At 43.1% G+C, this 19,529-nt stretch overlaps 1 protein-coding gene across 1 annotated transcript; it reads right to left on the bottom strand.

Annotated features, from left to right (window-relative positions):
• Positions 1 to 485: 485 nt before the first annotated feature.
• On the bottom strand, positions 486 to 1,380 carry LOC124708174 (probable glutathione S-transferase GSTU6). The gene is made up of 2 exons (XM_047239864.1): positions 1,021 to 1,380; positions 486 to 925 (listed from the first exon to the last, which is right to left on the bottom strand). The coding sequence occupies exons 1-2, from the start codon at positions 1,348 to 1,350 to the stop codon at positions 539 to 541; spliced, it is 717 nt and encodes a 238-aa protein (XP_047095820.1). The 5' UTR covers positions 1,351 to 1,380; the 3' UTR covers positions 486 to 538.
• Between the last annotated feature and the right edge of the window lie 18,149 nt (positions 1,381 to 19,529).

Genomic DNA, 19,529 nt, shown 5'->3' with positions numbered 1-19,529 from the left:
ACAATTTTTTCTGTGGTTTTGCTACAATTGTACAATATGTTTGATACGGGTCTCCGGCGACTTTCTCGTCGATGTCTTCGACGATATCTGTTTTTGCTACAATAGCATAACTTTTTTTGCTACAAGCTCTCCGGCGAGGTCTCCGGCGAGTCTCCGGCGAGCTTAGCCTTTTTATTTGATTTCGTGGCTGAACCGTTTTTTGCTACAACGTAGCAAAAGCGGGTTATTTTTTGCTGCCGGAAGGTGTTTTTTTGCTGCATCCAGTAAAACCAGATCTGACCGTTCAAGATGGCCGATCCGACGGCTGGGGACCCGGGGCTGGGAAATCTAATCCCCCGGGGGACGCCCAGCACTATCCATTAGAAAGCAACGAAAAAATAAACTCCTCAACAGAAACAAGTTTAGTTCTGATCCACATGTCCCGGTAATGACGAAGTGTCCATACATAAGGTTGACAAAAACAAACATAAACACAGGCATCTCTGATTGTTCGGCACACTATCAAGCAGAGCTGCATACAAACCAGAGCAACACCTCTTTAGTTAGTTGCGGCGGCGGCTGCCGCGGCCGCGGCGTGAGCATGCATCACCATGGCAAACTCAACTAGCTTGCCGACCTCCGGCATGACTGCCTCGACCGCGTCCAACGCGCCGAAGCTGTCCGCCCACGCGGCCAGGAGCGGAGTCGTGGCGGGGTCGAAGGTCTTGACGCCCTTCATCAAATCGCCCGCGCGAGCCCATGCGAGGAGGCCACCGAGCACGACATCCACATACCCAGCGTTGTCGCCACCGAAGAATGGTTTCCCCTTGGAGCACTCCTTCAGGGCTTCCTCCAGGGTCTCCACCGCGGCCGCCGCCTGCTTCTTCCCCTCCTCCTTCTCCTCCTCCGTCTTGCCCCTCGACGCCTGGGTCGACGCTTTCACCAGCTGCAAATATCAGAAAACCGCGCCGATGAAACCATCAACAACACGCTGAAACCATCGACAGACGTGGATAATATACTAGTACTGTATACAATTACCTTGTCGTCGATGTAAGATGCCCAGAAGCGAGCAACGGCGCGGTCATGGGGATCCTCCGGGAGGAGAGAGGGGCCGATGCCGGCGAAGGCCTCGTCTATGTATTGCAGGATGACCAACGACTCGCAGACGGGCTTGCCGCCGTGGATCAGCACCGGCACCGCCTTGTGCACGGGGTTGGATGTGAGGAGCTGCTCGCTCTTGCTCTTGAGGTCCTCCTCCACGTACTCGTAGCTGATGCCCTTGAGGCTGAGCGCGAGCTGCGCTCGCAGGACGAAAGGGCTCGCCCACATGCCCAGCAGCTTCACTTCCTTGCTTCCTCCGCCGGCCATTTCTGGTAGGAACTTGTTTCGGATCTCCAGCTGTTGGTGTTGGGCTGTTAGGGACGGAGGGGAATACGGGTATATATACACGCAGAGGATGCTCCGTCGCAATGGTACAGTTTGTTTGGTTGTATGCGGATTATTTTAGTTTGTTTTTCTGATTATGTCAAGCTTTTGTATTAAGTAACTTGACATTGGAGCCATCTGCGAGGCTGGCGCAGCTGCAACGGCTTGAGCTGCTGCTTGGGCAGGTGGACGCCGGGGCGGCGGCCCCGGGATGGGTGGCTCTGGCTGCCAGCGTGGTGGCCGGCGGCGTGGCGGCCGATGTGACTGCGAGGGCGGCATAGCGGCTGGACCGGGGAGCTCGCACTGCTGCGGCCGACGGCTCGGTCTTGGACCCCTGTGTTGGCGTCCGTCGAAGCTCCCTCTCTGTGGCGGTTGGCGGCGCCCGCGGAGCTCTTCTCGGCGAGCTTGATCGGCAGTAATGGTGCGACTCGGCTCTTCAGCCCCGCGTGGTGCGGGTGGTGGCAGCGGAGCTCGCGGAGCTCCTTGGTCTGGTGGAGGTGGTGGCTTGTGTGCGGCGGTGGCGCCGCTTCTGCACATGAGGTGTGTCTGCGGAGTGCGGGCTGGCAGCGTTTTCGGTCTTCGTCTCGCTGTCCGGTCGCGTGAGGGTGTGGTGGTTCGTTTGCTCCGGGCGAAAGCCTGACCGCGCGGCGTCTGCGGATGTCGCCGTCCTTCTTGGGGGGCGGTCGTGGAGCTCTACGACCTTCGCTGCCTCGGGTTCACATCTTCGGGTGAAAGCCTAGATCCTGCGGGATTGGACGACGGCGTCGATTCTTCGTCGTGTCCCCTCTTGAGGGCGTCGTCTTGAGGTTGGTGATCCCTTTCGCGCCCTCCGGCGGCCTCGACACACAGAGCATCTGGGTTGGCAGGACGTCAACCGTAGATGCGGGTGTTCCGGGTGGAGGCTTGAGAGGCAACGATGATGGTGGTGACTAAGGTTTGGTTGCGGCAAGGTCATGTTAGTCGGCTCCGTTCCGGCGTGTTCGAATGTCTTCGTGGTGGTCTCTCCTTGCTGTGAAGTCGAAGCCACCCTCGGGCGGTGTACGATGACCTTCGAGGGGCGGTCCGGTGAAGGTCCTATTCGACGCTTGTCTTGCGCATCTCCTCTCCGAGGGTCGTCGTTAGAAGCGGAGCTGCCGGTCTCTCCTCGATGAGCCATCTGTTTGGCATAGACCGACTTGAGCTTCTTAGCTTTTGTGGGTAGCCAGGATGGCTGGATGTGCCCTTCTGGCGGCGTGTGTGTGGTTATGGGTGTGCTCTGGCACTGTTGTTGTTGGTTTTTGCCCGGTTTTCTCCTAAAAACCGGGCACCTTCTTCTTAATGAATGGATGGGGCAAAGCTTTGCCTCCGTTTCAAAAAAAAAAAAAAAAAAAAAAAAAATTACCGGCACCATTGACTTGGACAAACTTTACCACCGTTAAGATGTGATCCTCTCCTGACTGCACAACAAAGTTTGATCCTCTACCAGATACTTTTTGTCTCCATTTCTCCGTATTTAAGTTTAAGTAGAACATGGGAAGTTTGACCTTTTCCTCTGGAAGCCATTGACGTCACTATCTACGTCATCAGCATGGCATTTCTGTATTATTCCAGGCTTGGAGGACAAGATACATAACAATATTCAATTGAGCATATACTGGACATGTGTAGAAAGATATAGTAGAGTAGGGCATGGTGTTTGAAGGATCTGATTAGTGACGTGCATGATGTCCAATTCAATGTCAAGTTTCAATGATGGACTCTAATTAATACTACTCCCTCCGTCTATAAATAGATGTTTTGGATTTTTTTAAATTTGAATGTATCTATACACTAAATAGTGTCTAGATACATCCAATTTTTAAATTTTTGACATACAGAGGTAGTAGTATTTTTTGGATTAAGCCAGCGATAGCATTGGGTTTACCAAAGACTTAGTTCACTTTTTTTTTGTAGCAGTTCAAGTCGTTATAGAATCGTTTTTAACACAAGAAATAGAACTCAAGAGGTGAAAATGCATACAAGAAAAAGTTTCTAGCCCTTCTACTTTATGTGCAATCGTGTAACTAATGCAAAATTAGACTTCTAATGAGGTGCTCATTTACCAGCTAGGGTATAGCTTGAGATTATACCCCGATAAGTAAAGTCGTCCGCCAGAACTACACCACACCTCTTCTAAGGTGATCCTCTCTCCTGACTATCAAAGAAAGCTTATCCCCAGGTACTTCTTATATCCATTCCCCTGTATTTCTGTTTAAGTAGAACATGGGAAGTTTGACCTTTTCCTCTTGAAGGCTTTGATGTCATTATCTACGTCATTAACATAGTATTTTGCGTAATTCAGGCTTTGAGGACAAGCTGCAGAATTATCAATATGTAATTCGGTATATCTTGGACATTTGTGGTATGATAGTATAGTAACATCACAATCGAGAAGATAGTTCTGAACGATCAGATTAATGATGCACATGATGTTCAATTCAATATCAATGTCAAGTTGCAACGGTGGACACTAATCAAAATTAATTGGATTACGCGATTTCTTTAGAATTGTGGTGACAAAAGATTTAGTTCAGTCTTATTCTACGTCAGTTAGCTCGTTATATGATTGTTTCCACACAGGAAATATACTAACTAAAGAGGATAAAATGTATACAAGAGGAACTGTGAAGTCCTTCCACTTTATGTGCTATGGTTCAGTGGCCGGTCTTTGTTCTTCCCCTTGTAAAATGTTTTCTTTCTATCAATGCATCTAGACACAAACTCTGTATTTTTAGAGGAAAAAAATTAAAACAAATCATTTCTCAAAATGTTGAAGTATCGCCATCTCTCCGACCCTCGAGTCTCTCTTCAAGGGAGTGGCTCGGGCGGAACCCTAGCTGCCACCGCCCCAAGATCCTCCTCTCTCGTGTCCCCCACTTCCGCCAGAGGATGCGGCGGTCAAAGCCCTCCGGTCGATGGTCGTGGAGGGGCGGTTTTCTCATGTAGAATCTTCTCCCCCGTGGGGAGCCCTTCGGTTCATGGATGCGTCGCCCCGAACATCGTGGTCATAGCGGCAAAGTGAGTCGGGGTGGCGGCCGTGGGAGATGGTGGTGGTCTTCCCATGGCTGATGGCGCGGCATGCGTCGCATTTGCCGGCCGGGACGCGGCACTAGGCAAGGAGCACAATGGCGTGGTCTTGTGGCGGTGGCGTGGAAGCGCAACCCCGCATTGACGACGTGGTGGTTGCTCATCTCCAGCGTGCTTGACGTCATCAGGCTTCGGGCCTCATGGGTTTCCTTCTTCGTTGCCATCCGACCCTTCGGGCTTCCAGTAGGGATTGGGGCGGACGATCCCGAAGAGAACCCGCATGTGATGTGGGGGCTGCTGGCTTGGATCTAATAATGGTGGTTTGACTCTAGTGTTCTTCTTGTGACAAGTCACCTATCTTCTTGATGTCGGCCTCCTTGGTCTGGCCGCCGACGAGTTCCAATCTTTCTCTCGGAGATTTCCATAGTTTGGCGCAATGCGCTACTCCATATCTAGAGCGGAACCAATATGGTCACGCACGCCTTTTCTTCAGCCAGTGTGGCTTTATTTGGGCGAGGCGCGAAGTTTTTCCCTCTTTGTCGGTGCTATGGGACATGTCTTAATATACATTTTCATGAAACTGGCAGAGGAGGAGAAACTCATGGTGGTTGCGATCGGAGGCTGGTAATGGTGGAGAGCGTACTGGTTGCGATGAAGACAATGCGACATATGTTCTCCCTGTGTGTCCGATATTTGGTGACTTGCATCAGCAGCCTTGGCAAGCGAGGGTGATGACACAAGTGGACTGCATTCTTGGTGGTGTTCCTCGAGTACCGAGTTACGATTTTCAGGATGAAAACCCAAGGTTTGGCATTCATTTGTTGTACCTGGCAATGGCCTAGCGAAAGCCATTGTTTTGGAAACTCAGACTTTCTCGAGGATGAAATCCAAGATCTTCGACCAGGCGACGATAACACTTCTGCATGATTTAGTGGGTAAGAAGAGTTTTATCGTGTCCACATGGATTAGATTACATAAGTATAGCACGAGATTCACAATTGTATTAACAAGGGTTTTGGATTCAACTGTATATGAACTAAAGCTAAAAAACGAACAGATGGATCGCCACTAACTTAACCAAATCCTCCATATAATTCAGCTTAGACAACACGATCAACTTACACACGAGTTCATACAACCAAACTGTCGAACAGAAAGCATGCAAGGAACAAGGAAGAATCAGAGACAAGGAAGAAAGCTCAACTCGCACATGATCATGTCCACTATCTGCTAGAGGTTGAAGATGTAGGGATTTGTAGCATAGAAAACAAAAATTTCCTACCGCAAGAACGAATAACAAGCCAAGATCTAATCTAGTAGATGGTAGTAACGAGGTGAATATCAAAATACCCTCGAAGATCGCTAAGCGTTAACGAGATAAATCTCGTGGTGGATGTAGTTGATCACTTGCCGCTTTCAAAAGTGCGTAGAATATCTTTACGGTGCCACAATCGGGCAGCACCTCCGCACTCGGTCACACATACGGTGTTGATGATGACGTCCTTCTCCCCGTTCTAGCGGGCAGAGGATGTAGTAGATCCTCTTCGAAATCCCACCAGCACGACGGCGTGGTGACGGTGGTGGTGGAGATCTCCGGCAGGGCTTCACCGTAAGCGCTGCGGGAGAAGAAGGAGGAGGGAGTAGCCAAGGTTTGGGAGAGGGGGGGGGGGTGCTTGGGCACCGGCCTTGGTGCCCCTTGGGTGGTGCGGCTGGCTTGATGTGGTCAGCCCCCTCCCCTCTCCTCCTCTTTATATAGGTGGAATCCCTAGGGTTGCCCCAAAACCACTTTGGAGTCCAACTCCAAAAATTACCATAATGGGGAAACCTAGGTCAAGTGGGGATTGCTCCCTCTCCTTGCTTCTTGGCCAGCCAACTAGGTGGAGTCCACCATGGACTCCACCTTCCCACTTGGTGGGTTGGCTAGGGCTGGTGGAGTCCCTCCGGGACTCTACCTTCCATAGTGATTTATATCGGGTGATTCTAGAATCTTCTACAACCTTCCATAAATGCACCAGACCATTCCCAAACTTGGAATGTGATTTCCTATATATAAATCTTATTCTTCGGACCATTCCGGAACACCTCATGATGTTCTGGATCCTATCCGAGACCGAACAACATTCGAACTCCATTCCATATTTCATATCTACTTAAAACAACATCAAACCTTAAGTGTGTCACCCTACGGTTCAAGAACTATGCGGACATGATTGAGACTCATCTCCGATCAATAACTAATAGCGGGACCTGGAGATCCATAATAGCTCCCACATATTCAACGATGACATCGTGATCGAAAGAACCATTTACATAAAATAACAATTCCCTTTGTCTCGCGATATTTTACTTATCCGAAGTTTGATCATCGGTACCTAGTTCAACCTTGTTACCAATAAGTACTCTTTACTCGTACTGTGATATGATATCCCTTGTGATCTAGTCACATGCTTGCAAGCTAATTGGATGACATTCCACCGTGAGGGCCCAGAGTATATCTATCTGTCATTTGGATGGACAAATCTCACTCTTGATCCACGTGCCACAACCCTATACTTTCCGAACACTTAATGCCACCTTTATAACTACCTATTTATGAAGTAGTGTTTTATCTCATCAAAGCATCCATCCGGTGTAGGTGATTAACATGATCTCATGGTCGAAGGATTAGGTTACTATGTATTTTAAATCTTGAAGCACAACGAACTTAATAACTTGAATTTATGCTACGCTTACTATGGGTGTACGTCCATCACATCATTCACCTCATGATATGATCTTGTTATTAATAACATCCAATGTTCATGATCAGGAAACCATGATCATCTATTAATCAACATGCTAGTTTAACAAGAGGCTTACAAGGAACTCATTTATGTTTACAAAACACACAAGTATTAATGTTTCTGGTTAATACAATTATAGCATGGGATGTAAATATTTATCATGGACAGTAAGATATAACAATAAACACTTTTATTATTGCCTCTTGGGCATATCTCCAATAGTCTCCCACTTGCACTAGAGTCAATAATCTAGTTTACATTTGTAAAGATATAACACCTTGGCCTTCTGGTGCTTACCATGTTTGCTTATGGGAGAGGTTTCACACAACGAATCTGACATACTCAGAAACGTATGTATTTTGCAATTCATTTGCGTTTCTACGCATTACTCAGTTTTTCAAATGAGTCGGCAGTATATGTTTGATCTTCTGGTGGAACCTTAATGCCGCGGTCTGAAATATGTTACCAATATTGTCACATACAATATAGTTTCATAGTTCTGAAACTACCGGAACTACACCAAGTTCTCAAAGAACTCTTCGACACAAACACCTTTGGTGATTGTCAAAACAATGAGATACTCTGCCTTCATTTGTAGAATCCGTCACAATATTTAGAGCATAGACTCTTTCTAGCCCATTGTGCTACCTTTTAATGAACACATTTAGCTTAATTGAGATTGAAATTTATTTTATATGTGACCAAACTAATATCGGTGTAACACCTTTCAATGAATTGTTTGTCATTACCCCATATAAAACTATATATTTATATCATCGGCTCTGACAAAGCACTCATGGATATTCTTACTGTTGTCCAATGATCATCATATGAATCATTCTGATATATGCTCGTAACACCTTAGAGCATAGAACATCTCATTGTGTACGCATTATTCATGATCTAAAATCACTCATGTGTTTTTACTCATTGAGCGTCAAATATACTCAAGTCTTGTTTAAACATCCACATGGAAAAGAACACCTTCTTAACATTTTCATATTGAACTACTTCAATACTCATTCTATGTACTTTGACTTAACCTTATTATGAATTTCAATCTATCTTCATAGATCATGACGCTAAATATGTTTTTAGTCCATATCCTTTCATTGAAGTTAATTTTCAATAAAATCTTCTAATCATGTCAAGTACATGATTACATTATTTATAATCAATGATATGTGATTTACATAAAGTATTATAAATATGTCTCAGTGCTCCCATTTAATTTTTGCAAATTCAAGCATCTTCATCATTTCTGATGAAATCAAAAAATCTTTGATTATTTCATCCGATGAAGATTCCAACTCCGTGATACTCACTTCATTCAGTGAAGTTTGTATACCTTTCTAGTATTTTACGGACTAGCCAAACTCTCAGTTGTATCTTGTATACACCTCTAATACACACTTCTGTTAAGGAATGTATTTTTCCATCCTACAAGCATATCCCATAAAACAAATATGTAGCGATTACTAGAACAATCCGCATAGACATAAGCATCGCTGCTGAAGATCTAATCTTATCGCAATCAACTCTTTGAACTTTGTCGTAAACAATCTTTTGACAAGTCAAGCTTCTTCAAGGATATTATATCCAAGTCTATTAATTTTATAGATCCATTTACTTTCAAAAAGTATTTATTCCTTCAAAAGGTTTACCAAGCTCCAAGCTTGATTATAGATACTATCTTGGATTTCATGGTTCTTAGCCATTTCAACAGAGTCAGGGCCCACCATAGCTTCTTTGTATGTAGGTTGTTTATCATTGTTCAAAATTAATCCTTTGTTCACAAATCATTTATTTAATCAAAAATTAAACCATACCTACAAGGTTCAATAGGTACTTCGATCTCCATGACTATAACACTTTGTAGACATGGGAGCCATGATCGTCGTGGTGGCTCCGGAACCATTTCCGATGCTGTGCTACTCTGACCATCATGCTCAGGTTCATCAACCTTATCAAGTTCCATTGTCCTCCCACTCAAATACTTCGCTAGAAACAATTTGTTGGAAATAAGCAAGTAACATCGACAAACACTTTTGTCTTTGACTTCATAGTGGAAATAATTTCCATTTTGTTCTCTGGGATAACCAACAAAGACATTCATCCAATTCTGGTTGTAAACTCATTTACTTATGCTATGCATACAAAAATTTAAGACAGGATTATTAGGGTTTATACCCATGCCATAACTTATATGGTGTCATTTGAAAGGTTTATGATGATGCTCTATTTAGTGTAAAAGCGGTAGTCTCTAATAATCCACAAAATATAATGATATTTTTATTTTATCTCATCATTAATCCAACAAGGTTTGGATACGTCTTTCGAATACTCCATCATAACTATGGTGTTCCAAGTTACGTGAGTTGTGGAACAATTTTATAACTCTCTTAGATGTTCGCTAAAAATTCGTGATTCAAATATTTTCACCATGATCCAATCATAGATATTTGACTTTTCTATTACGATGATTTCCACTTCATGCTGAAATTTATTTGAATATATTCAAATGTTTCAAACTTCTTCCTCATTGAATAATTATATCCATATATATACCCTTAATTAATTATTGGAAGTTTTCGTGAAGTAGAAGAATCTTACACACACAACTATGCCCAATGAACCACATACATCATCATGTATGTTTCCACTAAGTTAGTTGTCCGTTCAACTCTTGGCCTACGAACGGTATTTCAGTCATTTTCTTTAGAAAAGATTTGCAAATGCCAAACGATTCAAAAATCAAATGACTCCAAAAATCCATTTGCATGGAGTTTCTTCATGCGTTCCTTTCTAACATAACTTAAATGGCGGTTCCACTTATAAGTGGAATTCAAATCATTTGCCTTATGGCATTTTAGCGTCAGTGTTATGCATGTGTGTTTCACCATTAAGATTTATAATAGCTTATCCATCGTCCATGGGGTAAGGTCATAATTTGAACAACTCATTGTTTTCATTTGACCAGAGCAAAATAACAATTATTAAGTTCTTTATTATAAATCTGAAGGGCTAGGTAGAATGCCAATGACGAACATAATAACACTTTATTTTGTTCCAGACGTGCATTATTACCACATTCCTTATCAGTCACTTAGGCCATTGTATTCTTGTATTGCGTTATGTTGTATGACATCTCATACCAACCAATATGGTACAAATACCCAAGAACTTCATTATGTGACCAGTCAAAGAATACATTCATAACATGTATATCATCTATATACACCTGAGCTAGACTTTCTAATCTTTCCTTTCTTTCAGCCAAAATCTTTTTTTTAGTTTCTCTTTCAACTTTCCTCATATTTCAGAAAATACTTCAACATCAATAACTTCTAGACTTGTTTGTAATCGGGACGCCTAGCATCTTCAACCTTCGTAAATTCCCATAAAATTTATGAGTTTATGTAGTCTCGCTACATTATATTCTATTATCTTGTAATAAGGTCTTAGATATCACATATATCTCACACCTTGCTTATTTCTGAAAACAAACTTTTCAGTTCCTTACTTTTCAAATGGATTTGAACATCAAGTTTCACGGAGACAAGATAATTTTAGATACTAATTGAAACCATTGCTTTTGAATCAACAATTTGAGGATTACCAAAAGTTAATTTGCTATAGGACTTAATCATTTATTGATTCTTTAACAATACGGTACCAGTCCGTAAAGTTACTTGTCAGATTTAACAGTATTTCTATCTCAATTACAAGCCTAGCGTAAAGAACAAAACTGATGCCAATTCTAAAAAAAATCAAATACAATTTAGACTTTGTTCAGGATAAATTTGAGTTTACTATTAATTCTTAAATTAACTAGGTGAACTCCCATTCAAAACAACATCCCTCACGTTGCCTTAGTGATTACATGAACCAAATTCACTACACCAAGTCCGATCATCAGGAGAGATAATGTAGCTTCAATGGCGAACATCAACATGTTCATCATATCATCTATATGATTCATGCTTAACCTTTCGGTCTTCCGTGTTCCGAGGCCATGCATGTGCATGCTAGGCTCGTCAAGTCAAACCTAGTTTCCGCATGTGCAAATCTGGCTTGCACCCGTTGTATGCACACGTTGAGTCTATCGCACCCGATCATCACGTGATGCTTAGAAACAATGAGTCTTAGCAACGGTTCTCACTAAGGATGAACACTTTATTATCTTGATTTTTAGTGAGAGGTATCATCTTATAATGCTACTGTCGCTATCTAAGCAGTATAAGATGCATAAAAGGATTAACATCACATGCAATTCATAATGTGATATGATATGATCCTTTTGTCTTTGCGCCTTTGATCATCATCTCCAAAGCACAGACATGATCTCCATCATCAACGGTCATGATCTCCATCATCGTCGGCATAGCGTCAAGTTCAATGGCGCCATCTTCATGGTTGTTCACCACGTGTAGCAATTATTACAACTACTTTGAAATAATACTACTACATGAAATATAAAGACAACCATAAGGCTCCTGCCGGTTGCCACAATACAATAATGATCATCTTATACATATTCATCATCACATCAAGGCCATATCACATCACCAAACCCTGCAAAAACAACTTAGATGCCTCTAATTTGGTTTGCATATTTTACGTGGTTTAGGGTTTTCGTGTAAGATCCAATCTACCTACAAACATGAACCACAATGTTGATACAAGTGTTATCAATTAAAATTGTAAATTGAATCTTAACTATGATGAGACAAACTGACACCCGCAAAGCCACTTATGCAATACAAGTTGCATGTCAAGCGTGCAACAGATCTCATGAACGCGGTCATGTAAAGTTAGTCCGGGCCGCTTCATCCCACCATCCAGCAAGATGCAAAGTACACATAACAAGTGACAACAAAAGCATCAACACCCACAAAACCATTGTGTTCTAGTCGTGCAACCAATCTATGCATAGACACAACTCTGATACCAATGTAGGGATTCGTAGCATAAAAAACAAAAAAAATCCTACCGCAAGAACGAATAACAAGCCAAGATCTAATCTAGTAGATGGTAGCAACGAGGTGAAGATCAACGTACCCTCGAAGATCGCTAAGCGTTAACAAGATAAATCTCGTGGTGGATGTAGTCGATCACTTGTCGCTTTCAAAAGCGCATAGAAGATCTTGACGGTGCCACAATCGGGCAGCCCCTCCGCACTCGGTCACACGTATGGTGTTGATGACGACGTCGTTCTCCCTATTCCAGCGGGTAGCGGATGTAGTAGATCCTCCTCGGAATCCCTCCAGCACGATGGCGTGGTGACGGTGGTGGTGGAGATTGATACGTCTCCAACGTATCGATAATTTCTTGTGTTCCATGCCACATTATTGATGTTATCTACATGTTTTATGCACACTTTATGCCATATTCGTGCATTTTCTGGAACTAACCTATTAACAAGATGCCGAAGTGCCAATTGCTGTTTTCTGCTGTTTTTGGTTTCAGAAATCCTAGTAAAGAAATATTCTCGGAATTGGACGAAATAAAAGCCCGGAGGCCTATTTTCTCACGAAGCTTCCGGAAGACCGAAGACGAGACGAAGAGGGGCCACGGGGTGGCCAAACCCTAGGGCGGCGCGGCCCCACCCCCGGCCGCGCCGGCCTATGGTGTGGGCCCCCGTGCCGCCTCTCGACTTGCCCTTCCGCCTACTTAAAGCCTCCGTGACGAAACCCCCGTACCGAGAGCCACGATACGGAAAACATTGCGAGACGCCGTCGCCGCCGATCCCATCTCGGGGGATCCCGGAGATCGCCTCCGGCACCTCGCCGGAGAGGGGAATCATCTCCCGGAGGACTCTACACCGCCATGGTCGCCTCCGGAGTGATGAGTGAGTAGTCTACCCCTGGACTATGGGTCCATAGCAGTAGCTAGATGGTTGTCTTCTCCCCATTGTGCTATCATTGTCGGATCTTGTGAGCTGCCTATCATGATCAAGATCAACTATCTATAATTCTATATGTTGCGTTTGTTGGGATCCGATGAATAGAGAATACTTGTTATGTTGATTATCAAAGTTATGCTTATGTGTTGTTTATGATCTTGCATGCTCTCCGTTTCTAGTAGAGGCTCTGCCAAGTTTTTACTTTTAACTCCAAGAGGGAGTACTTATGCTCGATAGTGGGTTCATGCCTGCATTGACACCGGGACGAGTGATGAAAGTTCTAAGGTTGTGTTGTGCTTGTTGCCACTAGGGATAAAACATTGATGCTATGTCTAAGGATGTAGTTGTTGATTACATTACGCACCATACTTAATGCAATTGTATGTTGCTTTGCAACTTAATACTGGAGGGGTTCGGATGATAACCTGAAGGTGGACTTTTTAGGCATAGATGCGATTGGATGGCGGTCTATGTACTTTGTCGTAATGCCCAATTAAATCTCACTATACTCATCATGATATGTATGTGCATTGTCATGCTCTCTTTATTTGTCAATTGCCCAACTGTAATTTGTTCACCCAACATGATGTTCGTCTTATGGGAGAGACACCTCTAGTGAACTGTGGACCCCGGTCCATTCTTTAATACTGAAATACAAATCTGCTGCAATACTTGTTTTACTGTTTTCTCTGCAAACAATCATCTTCCACACAATACGGTTAATCCTTTGTTACAGCAAGCCGGTGAGATTGACAACCTCACTTTTTCGTTGGGGCAAAGTACTTTGGTTGTGTTGTGCGGGTTCCACGTTGGCGCCGGAATCTCCGGTGTTGCGCCGCACTACATCCCGCCGCCATCAACCTTCAACGTGCTTCTTGGCTCCTCCTGGTTCGATAAACCTTGGTTTCTTTCGAGGGAAAACTTGCTGCTGTGCGCATCATACCTTCCTCTTGGGGTTGCCCAACGAACGTGTGAAATACACGCCATCAAGCTCTTTTTCCGGCGCCGTTGCCGGGGAGATCAAGACACGCTGCAAGGGGAGTCTCCACTTCTCAATCTCTTTACTTTGTTTTTGTCTTGCTTTATTTTATTTACTACTTTGTTTGCTGCACTAAATCAAAACACAAAAAAATTAGTTGCTAGTTTTACTTTATTTATTGTCTTGCACTTTATATCAAAAACACAAAAAAAAAAAATTAGTTTACTTGCATTTACTTTATCTAGTTCACTTTATTTACTATCGCTAAAATGAGTAATCCTGAAGTTGAAGTTCGTTCATTTAAGCAACAAGGGGGAGAATGTTTAAAAGATGCTTGGTATAGAATTAGTGATGCCCATAATAGGTGCACTAAGAAACACTCCACCACCATCCTACTCAGGAATTTTTATGTTGGTATCTCTAGTTGGAATAGATATGTTCTTGATTGTCTCGCGGGAGGTAACTTCCTAGGTGCTCCCGCTTTAGAAGCTAGTTGCATTATTGAGAGTTTATTTGGAACACCACCTGTTAATGAAACTAAAAGTGAAACCTCCCTTGAGGATGTTATGAAAAAAATTGGAAACCATAGAGAAAAATTGTAGCGTTGAAACTAAATTGGAAATATTACTGGATAATACTGATAAACTTGATAAAATCCTAGGAGGAATTAATGAAAGAATTGCTACTCTAGAAACTTGTGCTATCCATGATAATCAAACCCATAGAATTGGTAAACTTGAAGAAGCTATGAGAAAATTGGGTTCAACTTTTTCTTCTCTTAAATTTAATGAGAAAGCTTATGTGGGTAAGGAGCAAAAATTCATGTATGTCTCTAAGGTGCCTAAACCAAAGAATTACTATAGGCCTAAAATTGATAAAACTCCCAACACCGCTGGTAATGATGTTGATGCTTCATCTCTCGATGTTACTTGATACACACTTTATGCGCCTAGCTGAAAGGCGTTAAAGAAAAGCGCTTATGGGAGACAACCCATGTTTTTACCTACAGTACTTTGTTTTTATTTTGTGTCTTGGAAGTTGTTTACTACTGTAGCAACCTCTCCTTATCTTAGTTTTGAGTTTTGTTGTGCCAAGTTAAGCCGTTGATAGAAAAGTAAGTACTAGATTTGGATTACTGCGCAGTTCCAGATTTCTTTGCTGTCACGAATCTGAGCCCACTGCCCTGCAGGAAGCTCAGAAAATTATGCCAATTTACGAGCATGATCCCCAGATATGTACGCAACTTTCATTCAATTTGAGCATTTTCGTTTGAGCAGGTCTGGTGGCCTAATAAAATCCATCTTTACGGACTGTTCTGTTTTGACAGATTCTGCCTTTTATTTCGCATTGCCTCTTTTGCTATGTTGGATGAATTTCTTTGATCCATTAATGTCCAGTAGCTTTATGCAATGTCCAGAAGTGTTAAGAATGATTGTGTCACCTCTGAACATGTTAATTTTTATTATGCACTAACCCTCTAATGAGTTGTTTCGAGTTTGGTGTGGAGGAAGTTTTCAAGGGTCAAGAGAGGAGGATGATATACTACGATCAAGGAGAGTGAAAGCTCTAAGCTTGGGGATGCACCCGGTGGTTCACCCCTGCATATATCAAGAAGACTCAAGCGTCTAAGCTTGGGGATGCCCAAGGCATCCCCTTCTTCATCGACAAATTATCAGGTTCCTCCCCTAAACTACATTTTTATTCGGCCACATCTTATGTGCTTTTTCTTGGAGCGTCGGTTTGTTTTTGTTTTTGTTTTGTTTGAATAAAATGGATCCTAGCATTCACTTTATGGGAGAGATACACGCTCCGCTGTAGCATATGGACAAATATGTCCTTGGTTTCTACTCATAGTATTCATGGCGAAGTTTCTCCTTCGTTAAATTGTTATATGGTTGGAATTGGAAAATGATACATGTAGTAATTGCTATAAATGTCTTGGGTAATGTGATACTTGGCAATTGTTGTGCTCATGTTTAAGCTCTTGCATCATATGCTTTGCACCCATTAATGAAGAAATACATAGAGCATGCTAAAATTTGGTTTGCATATTTGGTTTCTCTAAGGTCTAGATAATTTCTAGTATTGAGTTTTGAACAACAAGGAAGACGGTGTAGAGTCTTATAATGTTTACAATATGTCTTTTATGTGAGTTTTGCTGCACCGGTTCATCCTTGTGTTTGTTTCAAATAAGCCTTGCTAGCCTAAACCTTGTATCGAGAGGGAATACTTCTCATGCATCCAAAATACTTGAGCCAACCACTATGCCATTTGTGTCCACCATACCTACCTACTACATGGTATTTTCCCGCCATTCCAAAGTAAATTGCTTGAGTGCTACCTTTAAAATTCCATCATTCACCTTTGCAATATATAGCTCATGGGACAAATAGCTTAAAAACTATTGTGGTATTGAATATGTAATTATGCACTTTATCTCTTATTAAGTTGCTTGTTGTGCGATAACCATGTTTACTGGGGAACGCCATCAACTCATTGTTGAATTTCATGTGAGTTGCTATGCATGTTCGTCTTGTCTGAAGTAAGGGCGATCTACACTGAGTTGAATGGTTTGAGCATGCATATTGTGAGAGAAGAACATTGGGCCGCTAACTAAAGCCATGATTCACGGTGGAAGTTTCAGTTTTGGACAAATATCCTCAAATCTCTAATGAGAAAAGAATTAATTGTTGTCAAATGCTTAAAGCATTAAAAGAGGAGTCCATTATCTGTTGTCTATGTTGTCCCGGTATGGATGTCTAAGTTGAGAATAATCAAAAGCGAGAAATCCAAATGCGAGCTTTCTCCTTAGACCTTTGTACAGGCGGCATAGAGGTACCCCTTTGTGAAACTTGGTTAAAGCATATGTATTGCGGTGATAATCCAGGTAGTCCAAGCTAATTAGGACAAGGTGCGAGCACTATTAGTACACTATGCATGAGGCTTGCAACTTATAAGATATAATTTACATGATGCATATGCTTTATTACTACCGTTGACAAAATTGTTTCATGTTTTCAAAATCAAAGCTCTAGCACAAATATAGCAATCGATGCTTTTCCTCTATGAGGACCATTCTTTTACTTTCAATGTTGAGTCAGCTTCACCTATTTCTCTCCACCTCAAGAAGCAAACACTTGTGTGAACTGTGCATTGATTCCTACATACTTGCTTATTGCACTTGTTATATTACTCTATGTTGACAATATCCATGAGATATACATGTTACAAGTTGAAAGCAACCGCTGAAACTTAATCTTCTTTTGTGTTGCTTCAATACCTTTACTTTGAATTATTGCTTTATGAGTTAACTCTTATGCAAGACTTATTGATGCTTGTCTTGAAGTGCTATTCATGAAAAGTCTTTGCTTTATGATTCACTTGTTTACTCATGTCATACACATTGTTTTGATCGCTGCATTCTCTACATATGCTTTACAAATAGTATGATCAAGTTTATGATGGCATGTCACTCCGGAAATTATCTTTGTTATCGTTTTACCCGCTCGGGACGAGCAGTAACTAAGCTTGGGGATGCTGATACGTCTCCAACGTATCGATAATTTCTTGTGTTCCATGCCACATTATTGATGTTATCTACATGTTTTATGCACACTTTATGTCATATTCGTGCATTTTCTGGAACTAACCTATTAACAAGATGCCGAAGTGCCAGTTGCTGTTTTCTGCTGTTTTTGGTTTCAGAAATCCTAGTAAAGAAATATTCTCTGAATTGGACGAAATAAAAGCCCATAGGCCTATTTTCTCACGAAGCTTCCAGAAGACCGAAGACGAGACGAAGAGGGGCCACGGGGTGGCCAAACCCTAGGGCGGCGCGGCCCCCCCCGGCCGCGCCGGCCCGTGGTGTGGGCCCCCGTGCCGCCTCTCGACTTGCCCTTCCGCCTACTTAAAGCCTCCGTGACGAAACCCCCAGCACCGAGAGCCACGATACGGAAAACATTACCGAGACGCCGTCGCCGCCGATCCCATCTCGGGGGATCCTCGGAGATCGCTCTCCGCACCCTCGCCGGAGAGGGGAATCATCTCCCGGAGGACTCTACACCGCCATGGTCGCCTCCGGAGTGATGAGTGAGTAGTCTACCCCTGGACTATGGGTCCATAGCAGTAGCTAGATGGTTGTCTTCTCCCCATTGTGCTATCATTGTCGGATCTTGTGAGCTGCCTATCATGATCAAGATCATCTATATGTAATTCTATATGTTGCGTTTGTTGGGATCCGATGAATAGAGAATACTTGTTATGTTGATTATCAAAGTTATGCTTATGTGTTGTTTATGATCTTGCATGCTCTCCGTTATCTAGTAGAGGCTCTGGCCAAGTTGTTGCTTTTAACTCCAAGAGGGAGTACTTATGCTCGATAGTGGGTTCATGCCCGCATTGACACTCGGGACAGAGGATGTAAAGTTCTAAGGTTGTGTTGTGCCGTTGCCACTAGGGATAAAACATTGATGCTATGTCTAAGGATGTAGTTGTTGATTACATTACGCACCATACTTAATGCAATTGTCTCGTTGCTTTGCAACTTAATACCGGAGGGGGTTCGGATGATAACCTGAAGGTGGACTTTTTAGGCATAGATGCAGCTTGGATGGCGGTCTATGTACTTTGTCGTAATGCCCAATTAAATCTCACTATACTCATCATGATATGTATGTGCATTGTCATGCTCTCTTTATTTGTCAATTGCCCAACCGTAATTTGTTCACCCAACATGCTGTTCGTCTTATGGGAGAGACACCTCTAGTGAACCGTGGACCCCGGTCCAATTCTCTTAATACCGAAATACAAATCTACCGCAATACTTGTTTTACTCGTTTTCTCTCGCAAACAATCATCTTCCACACAATACGGTTAATCCTTTGTTACAGCAAGCCGGTGAGATTGACAACCTCACTGTTTCGTTGGGGCAAAGTACTTTGGTTGTGTTGTGCAGGTTCCACGTTGGCGCCGGAATCTCCGGTGTTGCGCCGCACTACATCCCGCCGCCATCAACCTTCAACGTGCTTCTTGGCTCCTCCTGGTTCGATAAACCTTGGTTTCTTTCTGAGGGAAAACTTGCTGCTGTGCGCATCATACCTTCCTCTTGGGGTTGCCCAACGAACGTGTGAAATACACGCCATCAGAGATCTCCGGCAGGGCTTCGCCGTAAGCGCTGTGAGAGAAGGAGGGAGTAGCTAGGGTTTGGGAGAGATGGGTGCTTGGGCGCTGGCCTTGGTGCACCTTGGGTGGTGCGGCTGGCTTGATGTGGTCATCTGATACGTCCAAAACGTATCTACTTTCCCGAACACTTTTGCTATTGTTTTGCCTCTAATTTGTGTATTTTGGATGTAACTAACACGGACTAACGCTGTTTTCAGCAGAAACCGTTCCGGTGTCTCGTTTTTGTGCG

This window comes from Lolium rigidum, chromosome 4, assembly GCF_022539505.1.
Source record: "Lolium rigidum isolate FL_2022 chromosome 4, APGP_CSIRO_Lrig_0.1, whole genome shotgun sequence".
Taxonomy (NCBI): domain Eukaryota; kingdom Viridiplantae; phylum Streptophyta; class Magnoliopsida; order Poales; family Poaceae; genus Lolium; species Lolium rigidum.
The sequence above is the reverse complement of the archived record's forward strand: the minus strand, read 5'-3'. Positions and strand labels throughout refer to the sequence as shown.